This window comes from Pimephales promelas, chromosome 16 (genome assembly GCF_988280905.1).
Source record: "Pimephales promelas chromosome 16, fPimPro1.hap1.1, whole genome shotgun sequence".
In the NCBI taxonomy this organism is placed as follows: Eukaryota; Metazoa; Chordata; class Actinopteri; order Cypriniformes; family Leuciscidae; genus Pimephales; species Pimephales promelas.
This window is the reverse complement of record NC_142784.1, coordinates 27,137,105-27,155,166: the sequence shown is the minus strand read 5'-3', so window position 1 is coordinate 27,155,166 and position 18,062 is coordinate 27,137,105. Positions and strand designations below refer to the sequence as shown.

Genomic DNA, 18,062 nt, shown 5'->3' with positions numbered 1-18,062 from the left:
CATGATATGTCGATATAACAACAACATGTAAAAGCATCTTTAAAAGTTTCTTCTTTGGCTACCATAATTTGTAGGTGATTCACCAATCATGCTTCATGATTAGTTATCAAAATTATATTCCTTGTCACTGAGCTAATTATAGGAATATCCCCAAGTTCCCTACAAGCGAGTTTGCTGCCAAAAAGCTTTTTTTTTTCTTTTTTTTTTTTTTATCTGATCACAGAACCCTGTGCCAATTAAAGTTTCAGTCGTGTCTGACAACTGAATTTGCTGGAGTTTGTTCTTGGATGAGCGAGGGGGAATTTTCTCGAAATCCTCCCAAACAACATGTGGTGATGTAGGGGTTGTTTGATTTTTTAATTTATTTTTTTATAGGCTTTCTGACCCCAAGAATCAACTAATCTCTGCAATTCTCCATCTGTGATCTTTAAAGTCTTTGACTCTTTGGCCTCCTGTGACTGTCCTCCTCCCTGTGCATTAAGGCAATAGACATCGTCCTCTTCCTGGCAGATTCATAACATCTTTAGTTGATTGGAACTTCTTAATTAGTGCCCTGATGGTCAAACTGGGGATTATCAATTCTTTAGCTATTTTCTTCATCCACTTTCTATTTTGTGAAGCTCAACAATATTTTGCTGCACGTCAGAACTATATTCTTTGGTTTTACTAATTGTGATAGATGAATGATGGAAGAGAATTTGGCCTTTGTGTTTCCTCATATTAAGTCATGGCTGGACAATTTCATGTTCCTAGTTTTCCTGGTGTGCTAAAAAATGTAAACATTATGGGAATATCCTTCAGAGATATTTTACTCATAAAAAAATCTATAGGGATACCATTTTGGCCAACGAGTTTAGTTTTTGTCAGCACCCTCAAGATCACCCCTCTCAAACTGTTCATAGCCTATCCAGTCATGCTTATTTTGACTGTGGTGACAGCATATTTATACAATTAGGAAACAACAAGGAAAAGTTTCTCATGGTCTACAACTGTGCCCCACTAAACATAAATGTAAACATAAAATACCTTTGCACTGTTCAGTATCCCCATATTCCTCATATTGTAATAAAGATATATTCTCATACACAGATAATTCACCCTACTGTACAATGAACAGTGTGCGTGGGGCCCATACTCCGATTGCTTCTTATCTTTCTCTCACTATCTGTGTTAATTTGATATTTTATTTACTGGTATTTAAATATTTGAGAATTGTTGTCTTATTTATGTCTGTCCAGTGACAATGGCTGCCAAAGACTAATTGTAAAAGTACAGTAACAGAACAAAAACAATCAGTTTCAGCAATTACAGAGTCAGCAATTACGGTATGTTTTTGCTCAGACTTGACTTTTATGTGAAATGTGGTGAAAGTGAAAGATGCTGATTGTTATGATGATTATGAAGAATTTTCCCTTTTTGTGAGTGTAGTGATAGAGGGGGAGTCTGAACATCCATATATGGGCATGCCATCAACTTTCTCTCCCCATTGGCTACAAGCGTTTTGCAGCTGCTTGTCAACAAAATGGCCTTCCTCAATTGCTTTTCGAGGACCTACTAACTATTTCTGTTTTGGTGAAATAGTATTGAAACTCTGGTTAAACAAAATAGACCATTTTTTTTAGACACAGTATTTACCAAAACATTACTGTGTTCAAAACTGACATATATAGGTGAACAAGCCAGATGAATATTGGGATTTTGGCTTCATTTTCGAGGTTAGCTTGCAAATGCTAACAGTCTGCTACCTGCAAACCCTCATCGACCTCAGCTTACATTTCTGTGTCTTTCTAAAAGCACAGAGAGAAATTTGAATGACTTGGTTTAAATCGACAATATAGCCATTTTTGGTTATAAAAGTAAAGCTGTCGGAGCGAAACCAGCGGAGATTTGGTCTCAGAAGAAGGTAAGCAGAGACATAATTCTAGCAGAGCTGCTACTGTTTTAGCTTGGCTTATTATTTATTGTTGATGGTGACATCAAGTGGAAATGTTTCAAAACGTTCAAGGCTGTCAAAAATGTTCTGAGTCGCTGAACTTCCACTACGTAATACTGAAATAAGCCAAGTTAGGAAAGTATAATAGAACAGTTAGCAGGCTGAGGGTTACACTTCAGCAAGACAGCTTAGCTAAACATATGCTAATTACACACTGGCGCAGATAAATAACATCGTCAGTAATATACATTCCCTTTAGTGGAGAATATAACGTTACTAGTGTTCGTTATACTGCTACCGATTATTTCGATTGACATATTGTTAAGTGAAACTAAATTGGAGAGGTTCGGTAATTTTCAGATGTTTTAAAGCTGGCTAATAGTTTGCAATTACCATTAGCCTCTAGTCAGTTTGATCAGCTTTAACTGCCTGAAGTCAAATGAACCCAAACGCGTCGTTGTCTTTATTTCGACTATTTACTGTTTTTAGTTCAGAGTGTTTATTGAAATTAAAGTAAAGCACTGAAGATGCCAAGCGATTATGTTCAGGCAACCAATGGATTAACTTGATGAGTAACGTTAGGCCTAGTGAACAGGAGGAGAGCTGGGAATGCAATACATGACAACATAATTCACAAATAATTTATGAGTGCCATAGGATTGAATATGAAATCACTTATATTATCTTCCTGTTTGGACTGAGATCTTTGCGAGGTTATTCATCAGCAATGTGAATATTTGCTGTCTTTTTGTTAATTGTTTTTGGTGAACGTTTTATATTGTTCAGTTAATTTTTAGTGGTTTAAATTAATCCGTTTTCTAAGATTTTACAAGAGTAGACCGAAAAATGTATATATCATATCACCATTAAACGGATAAAGAACGATTTCACTATAGGGTACAATTGGCATTTAGAAAATAAGATACAAATAGAATATACTATTGTTCACTCCTGAGTTAATCATCTTGTTGACTGACTTGTTTAACAAGTCTTTTAACATTTTGTTTGTCCTGATAACCTGGAAGCATACTGGAGTCATCAGATCTTTCTATCTCCCTTTTTTCTTTTATTTTTTTCCTTTCTTTTTTCCAACAATGAGATCCAGCATGGATTCTATAGGCTATTTACATCTGATAATTAACTAATTTAATTTTCACAAGTTTAGCTAAATTCCCACTTTCTTGATTTTATGTATTCAGGAAGGTTTTTTTAATATAGAGTTTGTCCGAGCAATGAAGATTAGATGAGACAGTGTATTGATCTGAAACATGGCTTTATTTATTTATTTAGTTGGCGCCATTTCCTCAGTCTGAAAAGACTAGCAACCAACAAGACTATTAGGTGGTACTAGTTAGATTTCAAAACAAGTTTGTATAAATATAATGACATTTTTATTATTATTGTCATGCCAGATATAAAGAAAAATAATGAACAGTACACATTAATATTTTCTGTATCATTCTTAAAAACTACACTGATCAATCTTTATCTTTGTTTAGCAAATCTATTTTCTCATATGGGTAAATGACATTATGTGCATGCATATTTTTTTGTGTCCAATTGCATTATTTCCTTTTAAAATAATTTAATAAATTAATGACACTTTATTCTATAAAACCTATTTAGTTTGGATTCATTATAAGGACATTCAAATAATAAATCTTAGTAGTTTTGGGATCTTAATCCCCCAAAAGATCAGATGCCGCTTCAACCATCAGCACAAATAAACAGACTAAGAAAACTGTAAACTGGTGTTTTAATTATAAGAAATTCAAAATAATGAATGTTAAAAGTTTTTTACACTTTAAATTATTTTCATGATCATTTTAGATGCCACTATAAAGAAAAATCGGTCATACATGTGCCGGTATAAGGTAATAAGAAATATACGATAATGAACATGCACAATATTGTTATCGTGGGGACTTCAAAATATCGTAAATAATTATTTATTACAAATTAAAATTTTTAGAATGCAATTTAAGAATACTTTTCCCGTCAATTGCTGTATCAAAGAGGATTGCGCGCAATCTGATGTAAACAAACCCAACATGCATGAGCAGTGCATTGCGGAACAAGTGAAGGAGATGCATTGAATGAAAATGCACATTCACTCTCTGACTGCAGATGGCGCTGATGGAACAGCAGACATGCAGTTGTTACCCTGGTAACACCGTAAACAAAGCAGCTGCTACTTTGTTTCTGAACAGTGAATTATGACGACACAAAAATCCTATTTTTTCCAGACAAGCGACTTGCTGATTTACTTGTAAGATATGACATCTATGTCACATTTTCAATCGCGATGGTATTCAGAAAAACTGCACTCCTGGTTTTGTGATGTTGCTTAAATGTATAATATAAAAACATTTTGAATTGAGTTTCTTTGTTTGTACTGCGCTCATTTGTTTCGATTTCTAGCCTCAACAGCACAAGCTTGCAGGGCTCTGACTGCGACCATTTGTTGACAATGTGCATTGTGCAAGTTAAAATTTGACATGGTTGCATTTGTGCGCTTGCATTGGGGACTGATCTAGTTTGTCACGTATTATCGACCACTGCAAATCGACTACTCTCCTGTAGTTTGTCCCATTGGAGCTTTTGCACTCACTTGAATTCGCACTGCCGCATGTGCATTCATAAGTTGAGCTTCTATAGGAATCAACTGAAAACGCCCACATTTATTTTGTTATTTAAATTTTAGTCTGGCTTCTTGTCCAGTCGGGCAAGTAAAATTCTCTTTCACTCGCCCCTTCAAAAAATCCTTCTCTCCCCAGCTCTTTGCATTTTATTTTAAAATTCTCAATTGACTTGATTATATTTGTATCAATATAAAAAATTACTTTGTTATTCAATCACAATTTATTACAGTGTATAACCTGATCTATTGCACAGTAGCCTGTTCCAGTTCCTACATTCTCAATGTGATGTCCTGATGTATTCTGTTTTTGATGAATTTACTACTTTTACTTCAATTGAGACTTTTGACTAAAACACTTTTATATGTACTTGAAATGAAAATAAATAAAAAAGTCCAATATTCAGCATTTTCCTGTCATTATTAATGTTGTCAGATCAGGTGGCACAACTGATATTCATTTGGTGGCACAACCATATAAATTCTTAAATTCTTGGTCCAACAAATAATTGGCCAAAATGAACAAATGGCTTCGAATCAAATACTTTTTGATTATTTTCTATCTTTTAAATCAGATGCTAAAGATACTAAATACCTGTCCACTATAATGCAACAGTTCTAAATTAATAATACGAATAAAATACACACAACCATAAAATGTGTTAGGCTCTGTCTGCAAACACCTAAGGGTTAGGCTACTTTTCTAAAATTTCACAACACAATTGGTTTTATGTACAGCTGCAGTACTTCCTGAACTTCAGCCAGCTCCTTTGTTTCCTGTCTGCCATTATTGGACAAACTGATTAATCCAGGCTCTTATTATTGATAAGTTCTTCTGCTAATTGATGGCCACAGAAGATAATGGGTTTTCTACAATCTACATAGCCACCCAAAATGAAAAGACTGACCTACACTGATTGTGTAATTGTGTACCGCATGTGTTGGAATACAATGGGATCGTAAAGTCTAAGAAACCAGTTTAAGAAAAGGTTTTAGCCTGTATTAAACAACCACAAACTCAATATTTTGCTTTCAAAATTTCAGGATTTACACTCTTTATTGATTGGAATTATAGCTTCCTTCTAGTAGAGATTACAGATACACCAACACCAGTCCTGTTCATGTAAGCTGGAATGATTAATCAATTTAGTTAACTAATAAAATCCACTGACATTTGTATCAGTGATTAAGTTAATAGAATTGATTGTAGTCTGTCAGCCCAGTCTTATTAACAGGCTGGTTATAAAAGCTGTGACACTGAAACTTTACATAATGTAAACCACACAAAAGACAACATGTACTTGTACAGGACAACGTGTACATGTACAGAATCCTCAATTCTCAACATACTATCTTAAATAAGATGTCTGATATCAGATTTAGCTCTTCAATACAATATTCATTGTATAATGTAGCCTTTTTTGGAGGCAAGTGGGTGTTCACATTCATTTCAGATGATTCACTACTCTTTTTTCACTTTATTGTTGTAATTCTGATTAAGACATTTTAACTAAACATTGAAACTAAGTCTTGCCTCTTTCTCTTAGTCCTCAGATGGAGTAATCTGTCCAGCTGGAACATGCAGACCTGAAAAGTGAAGATGAGTGGTGAAATGCAAAGTAGCTGCCCAGTATAGAGGCAGGTATGCTCCCCATGGGCTCATAATGAACCGTGACACCTTTTCCCACATCCGGCTGTGGTGCCCACGCCCCTTTGGCACCTACTCCCAGAATAAGCTGTACAGCAATGGTACAATTCGTAATGGAACAACCACCACCCACTGCAAGGCTGATGATTCGGGGCTTACAACATTAGAGACCCATGTAGTTGGTGAGGAGCAAGATGAGGATGTTGGCACTGAAAACACCCCACCAGCTGCTTCATCTACCCTTCTTGCTCCACCACTACCTGCACCACCCTCTCCAAATTCACAGATGGAGGATGGCAGGGTACTGCTTGATACCTGGTATGTCATCAAACCTGGCAACACCAAGGAGAAAATTGCCTTCTTTGTAGCTCACCAGTGTAATGGTGCTGGAATTCCTAGGCCTAGTGCCATGAAAGTCAAGGGAAACTGGGCTACCGATTGTACCAAGGCCAAGCGCCGTCGTCGCTGTTCCTCTTATGACCCTCCCACTAGAGCTCAAAATGTTGCCGTTGATGTACCCACAGAATCCAACTTGGTGGAGGATGGTGTTGGAGTTAGTGAGACAGATCTGCTCTCTGTGGCCGAAATGGTGGCCCTCGTAGAACAGCGTACAGCCTTGGCCCTTCAAGGTATGGTTGCGCAAGGACAAACTAGTCCTTATACAGTCCATCAGAAACCTGTTGTAATCCTCTCAGAACCCCCTTCATCTGCACCAACCACTCAAAGTGACTTTGATTTGCTGCAGCAACAGCAGGAATCCCGACGGGTTGCTCAGGCTGTTGCACAGTTTGAATCTCGGCAGCAGAATCTTGACAGTACAACTTTGCGGCCTGAACTGAATGGTTCAGGGATAGACGGCATTCACACTGGTGAGTCTGTGGGTGGTGCTCCAAGCCATGGACGAGGGGAAGTACGGATTGCTTTTCGAGTGTCAAGTCTGGACCCTCGTACCCAGTCTGAGCCTGTTGGCCGCCCTAAATGCATGTTTATGAGTTGTGGAGTCGGAGGGGGGCAAGCAGGAGCCAGAGGCAAAGAAAAGATCACTTGTGACCTCTACCAACTGGTTAGTCCCTCATCTCGAGATCCAGGTGCCCTCCTTTCTGGCTCACCAAAGGCCGATCCCCTTGGGGAAGGTATCAACGATAGGCCTCCCTCCACAACGTCAGATCCTAACCAAGACTCTGCCTCAGGAGAGAAGGCAGCTGTGGGTCGAGAGCGGATGACCGGCTTCCACGTTGAGGTTGTGGTCACGGGTGCAGTAGACCAATGTGTCTTCTATGGGAAGGACAGCACAGAGAATGTTCAAGAAGAGACTGTATGTTTTGCTTTGCCTAATGGGGCTAATTCAACTGATTCCTCAGAGGATCCACCTCCTGGCCAGCTGTTCTTTCTGCAATCACCATCTACTGAAGATGAAAGTTGCTCAACAGTAAACAGTGGGATGCTGTCTTTAGACTGTGCAAACAACAATGGGCAAGTGGGGCCTACTGTCGAGAGGCCAGACTCCCCACTGACAACTGTGGATGACTGTTCTGATCCTCCGTTGTGCCGCCTCTACCGACATGTCTCCCATGATTTCCTTGAGATTCGCTTTCAGATCCAACGGCTTCTGGAACCACGGCAATACATGCTTTTGCTTCCGGACCACATCATGGTCAATATCTTCAGCTACCTGCCCACCCATTCGCTTGCAGCACTCAAATGCACCTGCCATGATTTCAAGACCTTGATCGAGACCTACGGCGTGCGTGCTACAGACTCTCGCTGGAACCAGGACCCGTTGTACCGTGATGACCCTTGCAAGCAGTGCAAGCGGCAGTATGAGCGGGGAGATGTATCGCTCTGCCGCTGGCACCCTAAACCTTACCACCATGACTTGCCTTATGGACGTTCCTACTGGATGTGTTGTCGGCGCACAGATAAGGACACACCTGGTTGTCGAGTTGGGCTACATGATAACAATTGGGTACAGCCATGCGAGCTGGTTCAGGCCCGCACCAAAAGAGACGATGGGAGGTAAAGGACTGAGTCAGGATTGTCCTTTCTCACCCTGCTTTTGCTCTACTGAAACCTCATGCCACTGTACTATTTATGGTTGCGCTCGCCTCTTCTATCTTATCTTGTTAATCTTGCTATCATTGTCAGTATCAGTTCTTATCAGTGCACCATACGTTATTCTCGGTCCCTACATAACCAGATCAATGTTTTGAAATTTGAAAACCAATGCTGGTTAAATTAGTTAGTCTGCTGCATGGGACTAGTCTTCACATGTACTTTAATTGGTTAGAAATTCTTACGGCTTGGCAATCTTCCAAGATAAGCTCTGATTCTGACCCCAACCCCCCAAAAAAACTGCAGGCTAGACAAAGGACTGTGAGTTTAATGTCAGAGGTTGTGGTCAAGTTTAATTTGCTGTCCCTTTGGTCAAAACCGTGCAAAATTATGTCACTTTACAAATCCAAAATCCATGATGTCACTTAGTAATCTACAGTTTGACTGCTTGTTAGATTTTTCTGTTTTGTGTGAATGTGAGTGAAATAATTTTTTTGTTGTTGTTGTTGGACTTAATTTTTCCCCTCCTTCAAATTGATTTATGAAATCAGTCTTTATTTCTTGACCAAACCTCTCCTCTTACCTATCTCTTTGCCTGCCAGGCTGTCTGTGTGCTTGTTGGCAAAGGAAGCTTTTGCCAAAGCAGTAATTAGCTTCATGTGGCTGAAAGAACAACAAAGAACAGGACCACTCAAAACCTGATTCTAGCCTTAACCCTGTTCGTTCTGCTCATTCCATCAGTCTGTGAAATCTTGCAAACAGAAACATTGATGCTGATCCCACTGGTTTGGGAGACCGTTCTAGGTTTCACCGTCAATCTGCTATTGGGAATTTTTGCCTCTAAAATGAATAAAAGATATTTAAAACTGGTGTCTGTGATTTATCATATTTTCTTGGTATTTCAACAGTGAAATATTTTTGTTTGTAAATAATTCATAAATTGATTATCTTGTTACATTTTTGTTTTCTGCAATGTACATGGTTTTTATTTGTTTTGGATATGGTCTGAAAGGGATCACCCAAAAATGTCAATTCTGTCATTTACTCACCCTCAATGTGTTCCAAACCTGTATGAGTTTCTTTGTTGAACACAAAATATATTTTGAAGAATGGTGGTAACCATTGACTTCCATAATATTTTTTTTTTTCTATAGAAGGACCATATGGATTACCAACATTCTTGAGGGTGAGTAAATGATAACATTTTTGGTGTTCTATCCCTTTAATAAAAAGTGCACTTTGAAACTTTTGGTTCTCTGTTACCATTTGTGGTTAAAATGTAAAATTGCATGTTACTTGGGAAGGCGCTCAGTTGGTTGTGATTTGGTATTAATTGGTATTGTTACATATTTTATGTGTATATAGGAACTTTTATTCCTTTTTTTTTTTTTTTTTTTTTGGCTACTATAATGGTCCAGTGCAGAACTTTTGCCAAGCTTGTCAGAGGTTCTGGGTTCTAATCCGAAAGTATAGTTTTTTAAAACCGATTATGTTTATCAGTGGTTATATATCAAGCAGGGACATGTTTGTGTGCAGTTTGTATTTTGATTTCACCGAATAGAGAGTCTCTCCGCAACCGCAAAGGATTGAAGTGCGTGTCCGTGTGAAGACTGCGCTAGCCACAGGAGAACACTGTAGCCTATGTACCACTGATCGCAGCTGCTACAAGCACTTTAATCACTTGATTTAAAAAACTCATTTTAGCAATTGATCGCCTCTTAGTTAACAAACAAAGTAAATGAATGCTCTGCTAGAGTTAACTGGAGATTTTTTTTGTATTGATAAGTGGTGGGGACATGTCCCACCCGCAAATTACGCCTATGTGTCAATCAATCCGCAACATGAGGTATCTTGTCTGACAGTGTCAGCATCTCGAAAGTTAAATCCAACATACCAATCCAATTATCCTCTCTCTTTTTTAATTGAACGATGATTTTATTGCATTTTCAGTGATCCATTTAAAGTACTGTTTTCACACATTGTATCAGGTAGATGTTAGTCAATACCAGATTCTGTAGACTTGTGAAAATTCAAAGATTTAAATCAGTGTTTCCCAACCCTGGTCCTAGAGGACAGACTTTAGATGTTTTCCTTATCTGGCACTCATTTCAGCTATCTCTAGTAACAAACTGATGAGTTGAATCATTTGTTTTTGATTAGGGAGACTCTAAGAACCTGTAAGGTAGGAAAACACCAATTTATGCCTCATAGTCAGTATTTTCCTCTCATGCATAGTAACCCCAACAATAAACAGCCACAGTCATCATTATTAGCCCATTAGCATTGACTATGTTCTTCCAAAGTGGGTCTTCACTTATGTCAGGTAATTGTTTTGATGCTTCTGCCACTTCCTCCTCTGTAGGCTCTGGAGCCTGAGCATCACTTATGCCACAAATCCAGCCGATAATCTTCATCATTATGGATCGGTCACCATGTTCAACTATGGCAGAGAGTAAAGATTATACATACATATAATACACACAACACATAATCCATACCAGTGGTGTCCAATCCTGCTTTTGGCCAAAGTTTTGCGCCCCCCAATACATTCGACTGGAATGCATTGTCCAAATTCACATAGTTGATGCTTATATTGAATAAGTAATTACTTAATTACTTGCTTTAAAAAAGTATTTTTAATATAGTAAGAGTGTGTGTATGTAATTAGTTTTACTACATTTGCCATGCTGTCATTATCATGTGACCTACCAGTCAGTTGTGTCTCTTCAGTGCCATTCACAAATCGTCTTCAGTTGCCTCATGGGATAGTAAAGTGTTCCTTGAATGCGCACTTCAGAATCTCTCCGGAAATAGTAGGTTATATGAGTACTCTGAATTTGGACATACGTCTTTTGTCAGTCACATTCTGTTTTTTGCCTATACTATATAGTGGGGAAGTATGCGATTTCAAATGCGACCGAAGATCTTGTTTCAATTTTTCAGCTGTTTAATTAGGATTGAAGCTGAACTCTCTAATAACGGCCCTCCAGGAGCAGGATTGGACACCCCTGACCGCATTCAAAATATAAATTTTATCTACAAAATGTTAATTTCTCTCAAATAAATGATGCAACATGTCATCTTACTTTGATTCTCATCAGTTTCGACCTTTTCCTTTTCATCTGCCCCTCTTCGTGCTTTCCTTCCCCGTTCCTCCTCTTCCCAGTCCAGATCGACCCTTTCTTGTTTAGAATAGCGCATGGAAAAAACAAGGCGATGGAGCTTGACAAAGAGAGCAAGGTAAATGTTATTAATAAATAGAAGTCATTTCTATTTAAAAACAACTTAGGTTAGAATCTTTATTAATCGCCTTTAAGGATTAGTTCACTTCAAAGTGCATTACAGCACAATCAATCCATACAATAATTACACAGCTTCATTAACTTACATGTTTGTCCTCAATGGGTGGGGTGTTGTAGCTTACAAACAGGACTAGAATAGTGGTGCAGAAGAAGAGCAGCACTGCAAAGTAAAGGTAATGGACTCCACATATACTTTTTGGGCATTTGGATGGATAGATGCAGTTTCCAGAGCCATATGCAAACTCGGGTATCATGCGACACAGACCGATAACCAGTCCTCCCATCAGGCCCCAGAAAGCCCCCTTATTAACAAAAGGTGAGGATGCAAGCTTTTACTCAATTTGTGTTGCAGGCATTTGATAAGTTAAATGAAGACTAATATGTACAAAGGAGACACTTACTGACTCATTGACTCTCTTCACAAAAACAGCAAGGCAGAAGACCGCTGCAATTGGTGGAGCTAAGTAACTAGTCACAGATTGAATATAATCAAATAGCTGACCACTCTGGGCTGCCTGGACAACTGGGATCCAGCAAATGCTAATGGCGACAATGCAGAGTATCCACACCCTGTTACAGAATTTAAAACGTGTTCAGTTCATGAAAATCGTAGAAAAAAATGTTATATGTTATATGCTGGACATTAAGGTTAAACTTAAAGTACAATTAATATTTATAGTAATTAAGCCAAGGTAACACAATAAGGTTTCATTCATTAGTTCCGTGTAAATAACGCGTGACATAGACGCGCGAAAGATCACTTCCGGCGTGAAGTCTGGACTGGAGACGGTTCAGTTCGGTTCAGTTGGACATCTGATTCAGATCAGTTCGACGGCAAGAGGTAAAAACTATATATTAAATACTGTTCGTTTTCTCACACAAACCGCTTGTTTTGTGTCTTAGGCCATCAGTGTTACATTCACGAGTCATTAAATCATGTTTAATTTTGACTTCTCTGTGCATGCTCTTTGAGGTGGACCCCCTAAAACTGCTGACAGACAACACCGGTTTGACCGAAAATTGTCAAAATTGAAAATACTGTGCAAACAAAGACACGGATGCCCTTGAGGTAAGCTAATATATATCAACAATTTATTTCAAAGTGAACTATCCCTTTAATAAAATTGTCCTGTACTTCTTAGAAGTTCCCACATTTATTGAAATTTAGGAGTTGGTTTGGAAATGATCAAAAACTGATCTTATTTCAGTAGGCTCCATTTAAAAAGAAAAACGAGATAACGTTAGCTAACCCAATCTCACGAGAGAACGTGTATTTTTTATGCTTTGGCGAATTGGTGGAAAATTCTTTGGAAATTTTAGAGGAAAAAAAGCAAGCATAAAAGTCCACCCTTAAACGCCAACTGTCATTGAGGTCTAAGAAGAATTTGCCACAAATGAAACGAAACGAAAGTTATGAATTGCCATGAGAATGTTGATGAGATAACAGAGATAAAGCAAAGTTTCTCAAAATGACTATAATTGTATTGTTAAAGACAAAGAATTGGAACAAGTCCTGTTAAATTGAGGAACTATTGGTAAAGATGTAATGCGCTCTATAAGTATAGCCTCATTTTAAAACAGTATATTTTGACCATACACAGGCAAATCGTGACTGTGAATCAGTCATTAATTAGTGTGATTTAACATATATTGAATGGTTCCAAACCTTCCAACAACCATAAGCTCTTTATCTCTAGCTTGAGGCCGGATACGAGTCCAAATGTCCATGGTGAACAAGGTGCTGCTGCTGTTGAAGATAGATGCTAGTGAGCTCATGAGAGCTGCTAACATCACTGCCAGCATTAAACCTCGGAGACCTGTTTAGGGATCGATTACATAGAAAAAGGATTGAGAGCAAAAATTAAGTGTAACCCAAACAAATATTTTTTTTTTTGTAAAGGTATAAAGGATAATAATTAAAAACCTGTTGGCATTACAGAAACCACTAGTTTGGGGTAGGCAATGTTGGAGCAGCCAACTCCTGTGCCACACACTTCGTTACAGATGCTTGGCTCCACACAAGCTACTTCATCTGAAAATTTATTTTATTATTGATATTCTCTGACCAAAATTGTAATGTGGTATTAAATATGTTCATACTATTAAAATACATACTAGGGTAAAGCACTCTGCTGATCATGCCTGGAAACACCATGAGAAACATAGGGAGCAGTTTCAGATAACCACACAATATGCATCCTGCCTTCACATGTGTCAGACTGCGGGCAGCCAAACAGCGCTGGACAATTACCTGCATAATACAATATGTAATGTAAAGAAATTTAGCAAAGAAGGCAGAGTTATATATTTATAATTATTTAAACACTGTCCTCACCTGATCAGTACACCAGTACCAGCTACCAACAATTGCGATGCCAAATAACACACCCGGCCATGGCAGGTCCCCAGTAATGGGATCCCTAAGCAAGTGAAAGGCATCCTCTCGTGGAGTGTAACAATGTTCAGAAATATTATATTCCAGAGGGTGTAGGGAAATCCTCTGAGTTGGTAAAGATAAATTATACTTTTCCAGTAAAGCATTGTAACCTCCAACTTCATGGAAGGCTGTTGACAAGAAGGGGACAACACAAAGGCCAGTTTATAATATAGCTTGTTTAATGAGTAAAGTATTTTTTTTTTACTTTGTAATATTTTGTTAAGTCGACTTTTGCAAATGCTCGAGGGAGGACTATGATTTTGAAACAAGATCTGACCACATTTTCTTTTTAAACTGTAACACAATTGTGTTTAAGCATGAACTGAATATTTATAAAAACAACATATTTCACTTTTAAAAAGTTGTGCTACTACACTACAATTTCTTTTAACCCTAAAAGACAACTTGTGATTCAAAATATGGATAAAACACCTGTGAAAAATCAACACAGATAATTTCTTCATATTAACATTATACATTGGGCTGTGATTTTATGGACTTTTCTTGGATTGTTTTTACATTTAAGTTAACTAACCTTTATTAATATAGTGCTTTTTGCAATACAGATTATTTCAAAGCAGCTTTACAGTGAAAACAAGTAAATAACCCAATAAAGTTTGTTTCGGCTGTACAGAAAATATAGAAGAAAATAGTGTCCAGCTTCAGTAATGGTTCATTTTTGTTGTAAAAAAGTGATTAATTTAGTTCATTTATCTATACAGCCGCTCTGGAGAAACCAGTGAGGTCTTCAACCAGCTCAGTTCAGTTCTCATATAATGGTGGCAATGAAGGCAGATCTATATATATATATTATTATATTGTTGAATATTAAATGTCCCCAACTAAGCAAGCCAAAGGCGACATTTACATTTAATCATTTAGAAGATGTTTTTTATCCAAAGCAACTTACAATTATATGTAGCAAGGTTTAAAAAAAGGAAAAAAAACAATGTTAAGGGGGGGTTAAGTATTAGTATTAATGGGTCAAGTGTTCATGGTGGTTTTCAGTGGTTAGATGGCTAGTGCTTAAACTTAGTTGATGTTTAACTCAGAAAAAAACAACCATCAAGAAATGAATGTGCTGTCCTACAGGAATATGACATTGACTAGTATTGTATGTAAAGTGTCATCAAATTATAAGCATGAATGGATTTTGAACTCCAAAAAGTTGGTACTTACAGAATCCCATGAGGACAAAGGCTCCAGCAATGATAACAAAGGTCTGGACAGTATCTGTATACATCAGCGCAGCCAGTCCTCCTACAGAGACATTGCATGTCGTTTGCAAGACATTTTGTTGGCCTCAACAAATGAGATAATTTGTCCCTAAAACGCTATACAACAACATTAGTATAATGTCACTGTACCAATACCAAGCTCATGGGTTTGATTCCCAGGCAATGCATGAAATGATAAAATGTAGTCTTTGATTAATTGGATGTATACTGTCTGTTAAATGTAAATGAAATGAGATGGATCAGTAGCTGATTTTACCTGTGATAGTATAGAGTGCTGTTATGCAGAGCAGAGCAATCACTGCAACATAGATATTCCAGCCGAGAGCCTGCTGTATGAAAACCGCTCCTGAGAACATGTCAACCTATGTTCAGCGAGGAGGACAAATTAATGAGTTGGTGCGCTTTTGTGGAAAACATTTCATTTGATTCTATGTCGTTTTTTTCTATTGTCTGGATATGATTTTATACTTACAGAAATCTTTGTGAAGATGTAAAGGAAAAGTGAAATGACGGAGAGATACAAGCTAATTCTAGACCCTCCAAATCTTTTCTTGAGGTATTGTGGCATTGTAATCACCTTTAAAAAAAAGGAAAAAAAAGTATGTTAAGGCTCTTTCACTTAGATTATTCAAATAAACATTTGTCATCTAAAATATCCTTGTTAAACGAACATACCCCTGCGGTCAAATAAATAGGGACGAACACCCAGCCCAACAGCAAAACAATAAATAATGCCTGTGAAATAGGAGAATTTTTGATGGTATAAACAAATTATTGGAATCACAATCTAATCCAAATTACACCAATGATGTTAAAATGTCCAGCTTACGTTCCATTCAAAACCCCCAACAGCTATTCCACTTGCAGCCGCTGTTCCTGCAAGGCCAACAAAATGACCACTGCCAATGTTGCTCGCAAAAAGAGACGTTCCCACCTTTGTGTGTGATGTGAGGGGAAATAAATACATGGAAATGGTAAACAAGCTTTAAATAAAGCACTGAAACCTTTATATTATTTGGTCAACTATTTGAGGAAAGGGTCGATATTGCCACAAAACTGTGACACTTAACATCTAAACGACAAATTAAATTTTTTAATTAAACATTTAATTTGAATAATAAAGTTAGTACTCACAGGCCACCACACCATGGTCCGACCTGCAAGAAAGTAGCCGCCTACTGTGCCACGATTAGTCCTAAATGAAGACTATGATGAAAAAAAAAATTTTTTTTACATAAATTTAAAATGTAATTTAATGGTACTTTAAAACACCCCAAAACAAACCTTTCACCTACCCAAATTCCTACTGCAATAACCACCAAAAAGTAGCCAATGATCACGCTGATGTCACCTGCATTGTTGATGGCTGCATGTTTCGCTGTAGTGTTTTCCATTTTTGAAGGCAGACAGACACGATGCTAATTTCATTTGAGATGACAGGATATGAAACAAACACCACTGATGAAGCACTTGGAGAGAATTTTATTCTTATAGGATTTGAGGGTAAAATCCATGATCTTTGCCCACCTTTGCAAAAGGGCTGATGAAGGAATATTATTAACGACAATAATTAACTTATTACTAGCCACTCAGGAAGGACTTTAACAGTTTTAAGCATTAAATGTTGCTTAGCTCACTGTATGCTGTGGTACTTTCTCTTGAAAAACAAAACAAAACAATGTTCTTATATTATTCTTAAATTACATAATTTAAAAAGGCATATGAGAAAACATTTGAAGAGAACCAATTCCTTGTTAGTGTAAAACATTTAAGAGTGTATGTACATTAACTATAGGGTTTGGTTTAGTGTTAGTTACATGAAAGGATGTATATTTTACTGTTATTAGTATAGTAACTACATTCAACAAAGACAAAATAGTTACCATTTTTATTTTACATAAGTAAAAAAACATATTTCTTCCATTAATTTTCTTAATTTCTCTTAAATAGCTTGTTTGAACCATGTTTGTGTTTGACACCAATGTATAAAACCTACAGTAATGTTTAGTATTTATGGTTTTAAAAATACATCACTGATTAGAATAGTCACTGGTCTGTTAGTTCCCCAGCAATACAGTTCTCACCTTATTTGGAAATCACTAAAAAAGGGGGGGAAAACTATTTTATGGCGTGGTTAATAATCCTGCACTTTGGTGTGTGTGACAGTATCACTACTTTACTCATTTAAAATGCTACAACAATTCACCTATATTCAGAAGACAAGCCACAAAAAACAGATGTATGTTCAATTTATTTTAATGAAAACCAGAGCACAGACTTTCCATTCAAACAACGTTCAATATTTGACAATTCTAGGTCTTTAAAACAAACAGACCTGTTTGACATCAGATGTAAATACAGAGTCCTTTTTGTCTCTGAAAAAAAAAAATGTTACTGTAAGACAAAATTACAATAACTTAAAGATTAAAAGAACAATGAAATCATACAAAAAGCGTTCATTTGGTTTCTATTGCGATTCTATGTTAAAAACATTTCAGATGAGATGACCAGTTAAACCCAAAAAGATGCCATTAAAGCACTACTGACACGTTTACTGATCCACTTCATTGAGGGCAAGCTGAACAGTGCGTTACAACAACGTGCAGAAAATCATCAATCACTGTCATAATTAACTCAAACCTCCAGAGATGTTGTAGTGGACACTACAAAAATCACACATGATACTGAAGGACTGTAACATAGACTGTGTTAAATGTTAAGACTCATGTTGTGTTGCATTATTAGTCAATGTTAGTTCAGTCATATGAGATTTAAAAAGAGAAATTTCACTCCAAGAGCCAGTGCTGCATTTCT

General features: G+C 37.2%; 2 protein-coding genes across 2 annotated transcripts; one reads left to right on the top strand and one right to left on the bottom strand.

Annotated features, from left to right (window-relative positions):
• The first annotated feature begins 1,534 nt into the window (after positions 1-1,534).
• fbxo46 (F-box protein 46) lies at positions 1,535-8,392 on the top strand. Its single transcript, XM_039670910.2, has 2 exons — positions 1,535-1,903; positions 6,119-8,392. Exon 2 carries the CDS (start codon positions 6,236-6,238, stop codon positions 8,237-8,239), a length of 2,004 nt encoding a protein of 667 aa, XP_039526844.2. The 5' UTR covers positions 1,535-1,903; positions 6,119-6,235; the 3' UTR covers positions 8,240-8,392.
• A 1,781-nt stretch (positions 8,393-10,173) lies between these two features.
• On the bottom strand, positions 10,174-16,691 carry slc5a2 (solute carrier family 5 member 2). The gene is made up of 15 exons (XM_039670818.2): positions 16,544-16,691; positions 16,383-16,454; positions 16,078-16,182; positions 15,924-15,983; positions 15,721-15,825; positions 15,505-15,610; positions 15,190-15,270; positions 13,909-14,138; positions 13,689-13,824; positions 13,498-13,605; positions 13,240-13,390; positions 11,975-12,143; positions 11,660-11,875; positions 11,358-11,493; positions 10,174-10,711 (listed from the first exon to the last, which is right to left on the bottom strand). Exons 1-15 carry the CDS (start codon positions 16,640-16,642, stop codon positions 10,497-10,499), a joined length of 1,989 nt encoding a protein of 662 aa, XP_039526752.2. The 5' UTR covers positions 16,643-16,691; the 3' UTR covers positions 10,174-10,496.
• Positions 16,692-18,062: the final 1,371 nt, after the last annotated feature.

Coding starts and splice junctions, on each gene's coding strand:
- fbxo46 (XM_039670910.2), top strand. CDS start 6,236: ATGAACCGTGACACCTTTTCCCACATCCGGCTGTGGTGCCCACGCCCC.
- slc5a2 (XM_039670818.2), bottom strand. CDS start 16,642: ATGGAAAACACTACAGCGAAACATGCAGCCATCAACAATGCAGGTGAC. Junction 15,984..16,077: donor TTGGGGGTTTTGAATGGAAC/GTAAGCTGGACA, acceptor CCTATTTCACAG/GCATTATTTATTGTTTTGCT. Junction 10,712..11,357: donor CGAAACTGATGAGAATCAAA/GTAAGATGACAT, acceptor TCTCTGCCATAG/TTGAACATGGTGACCGATCC.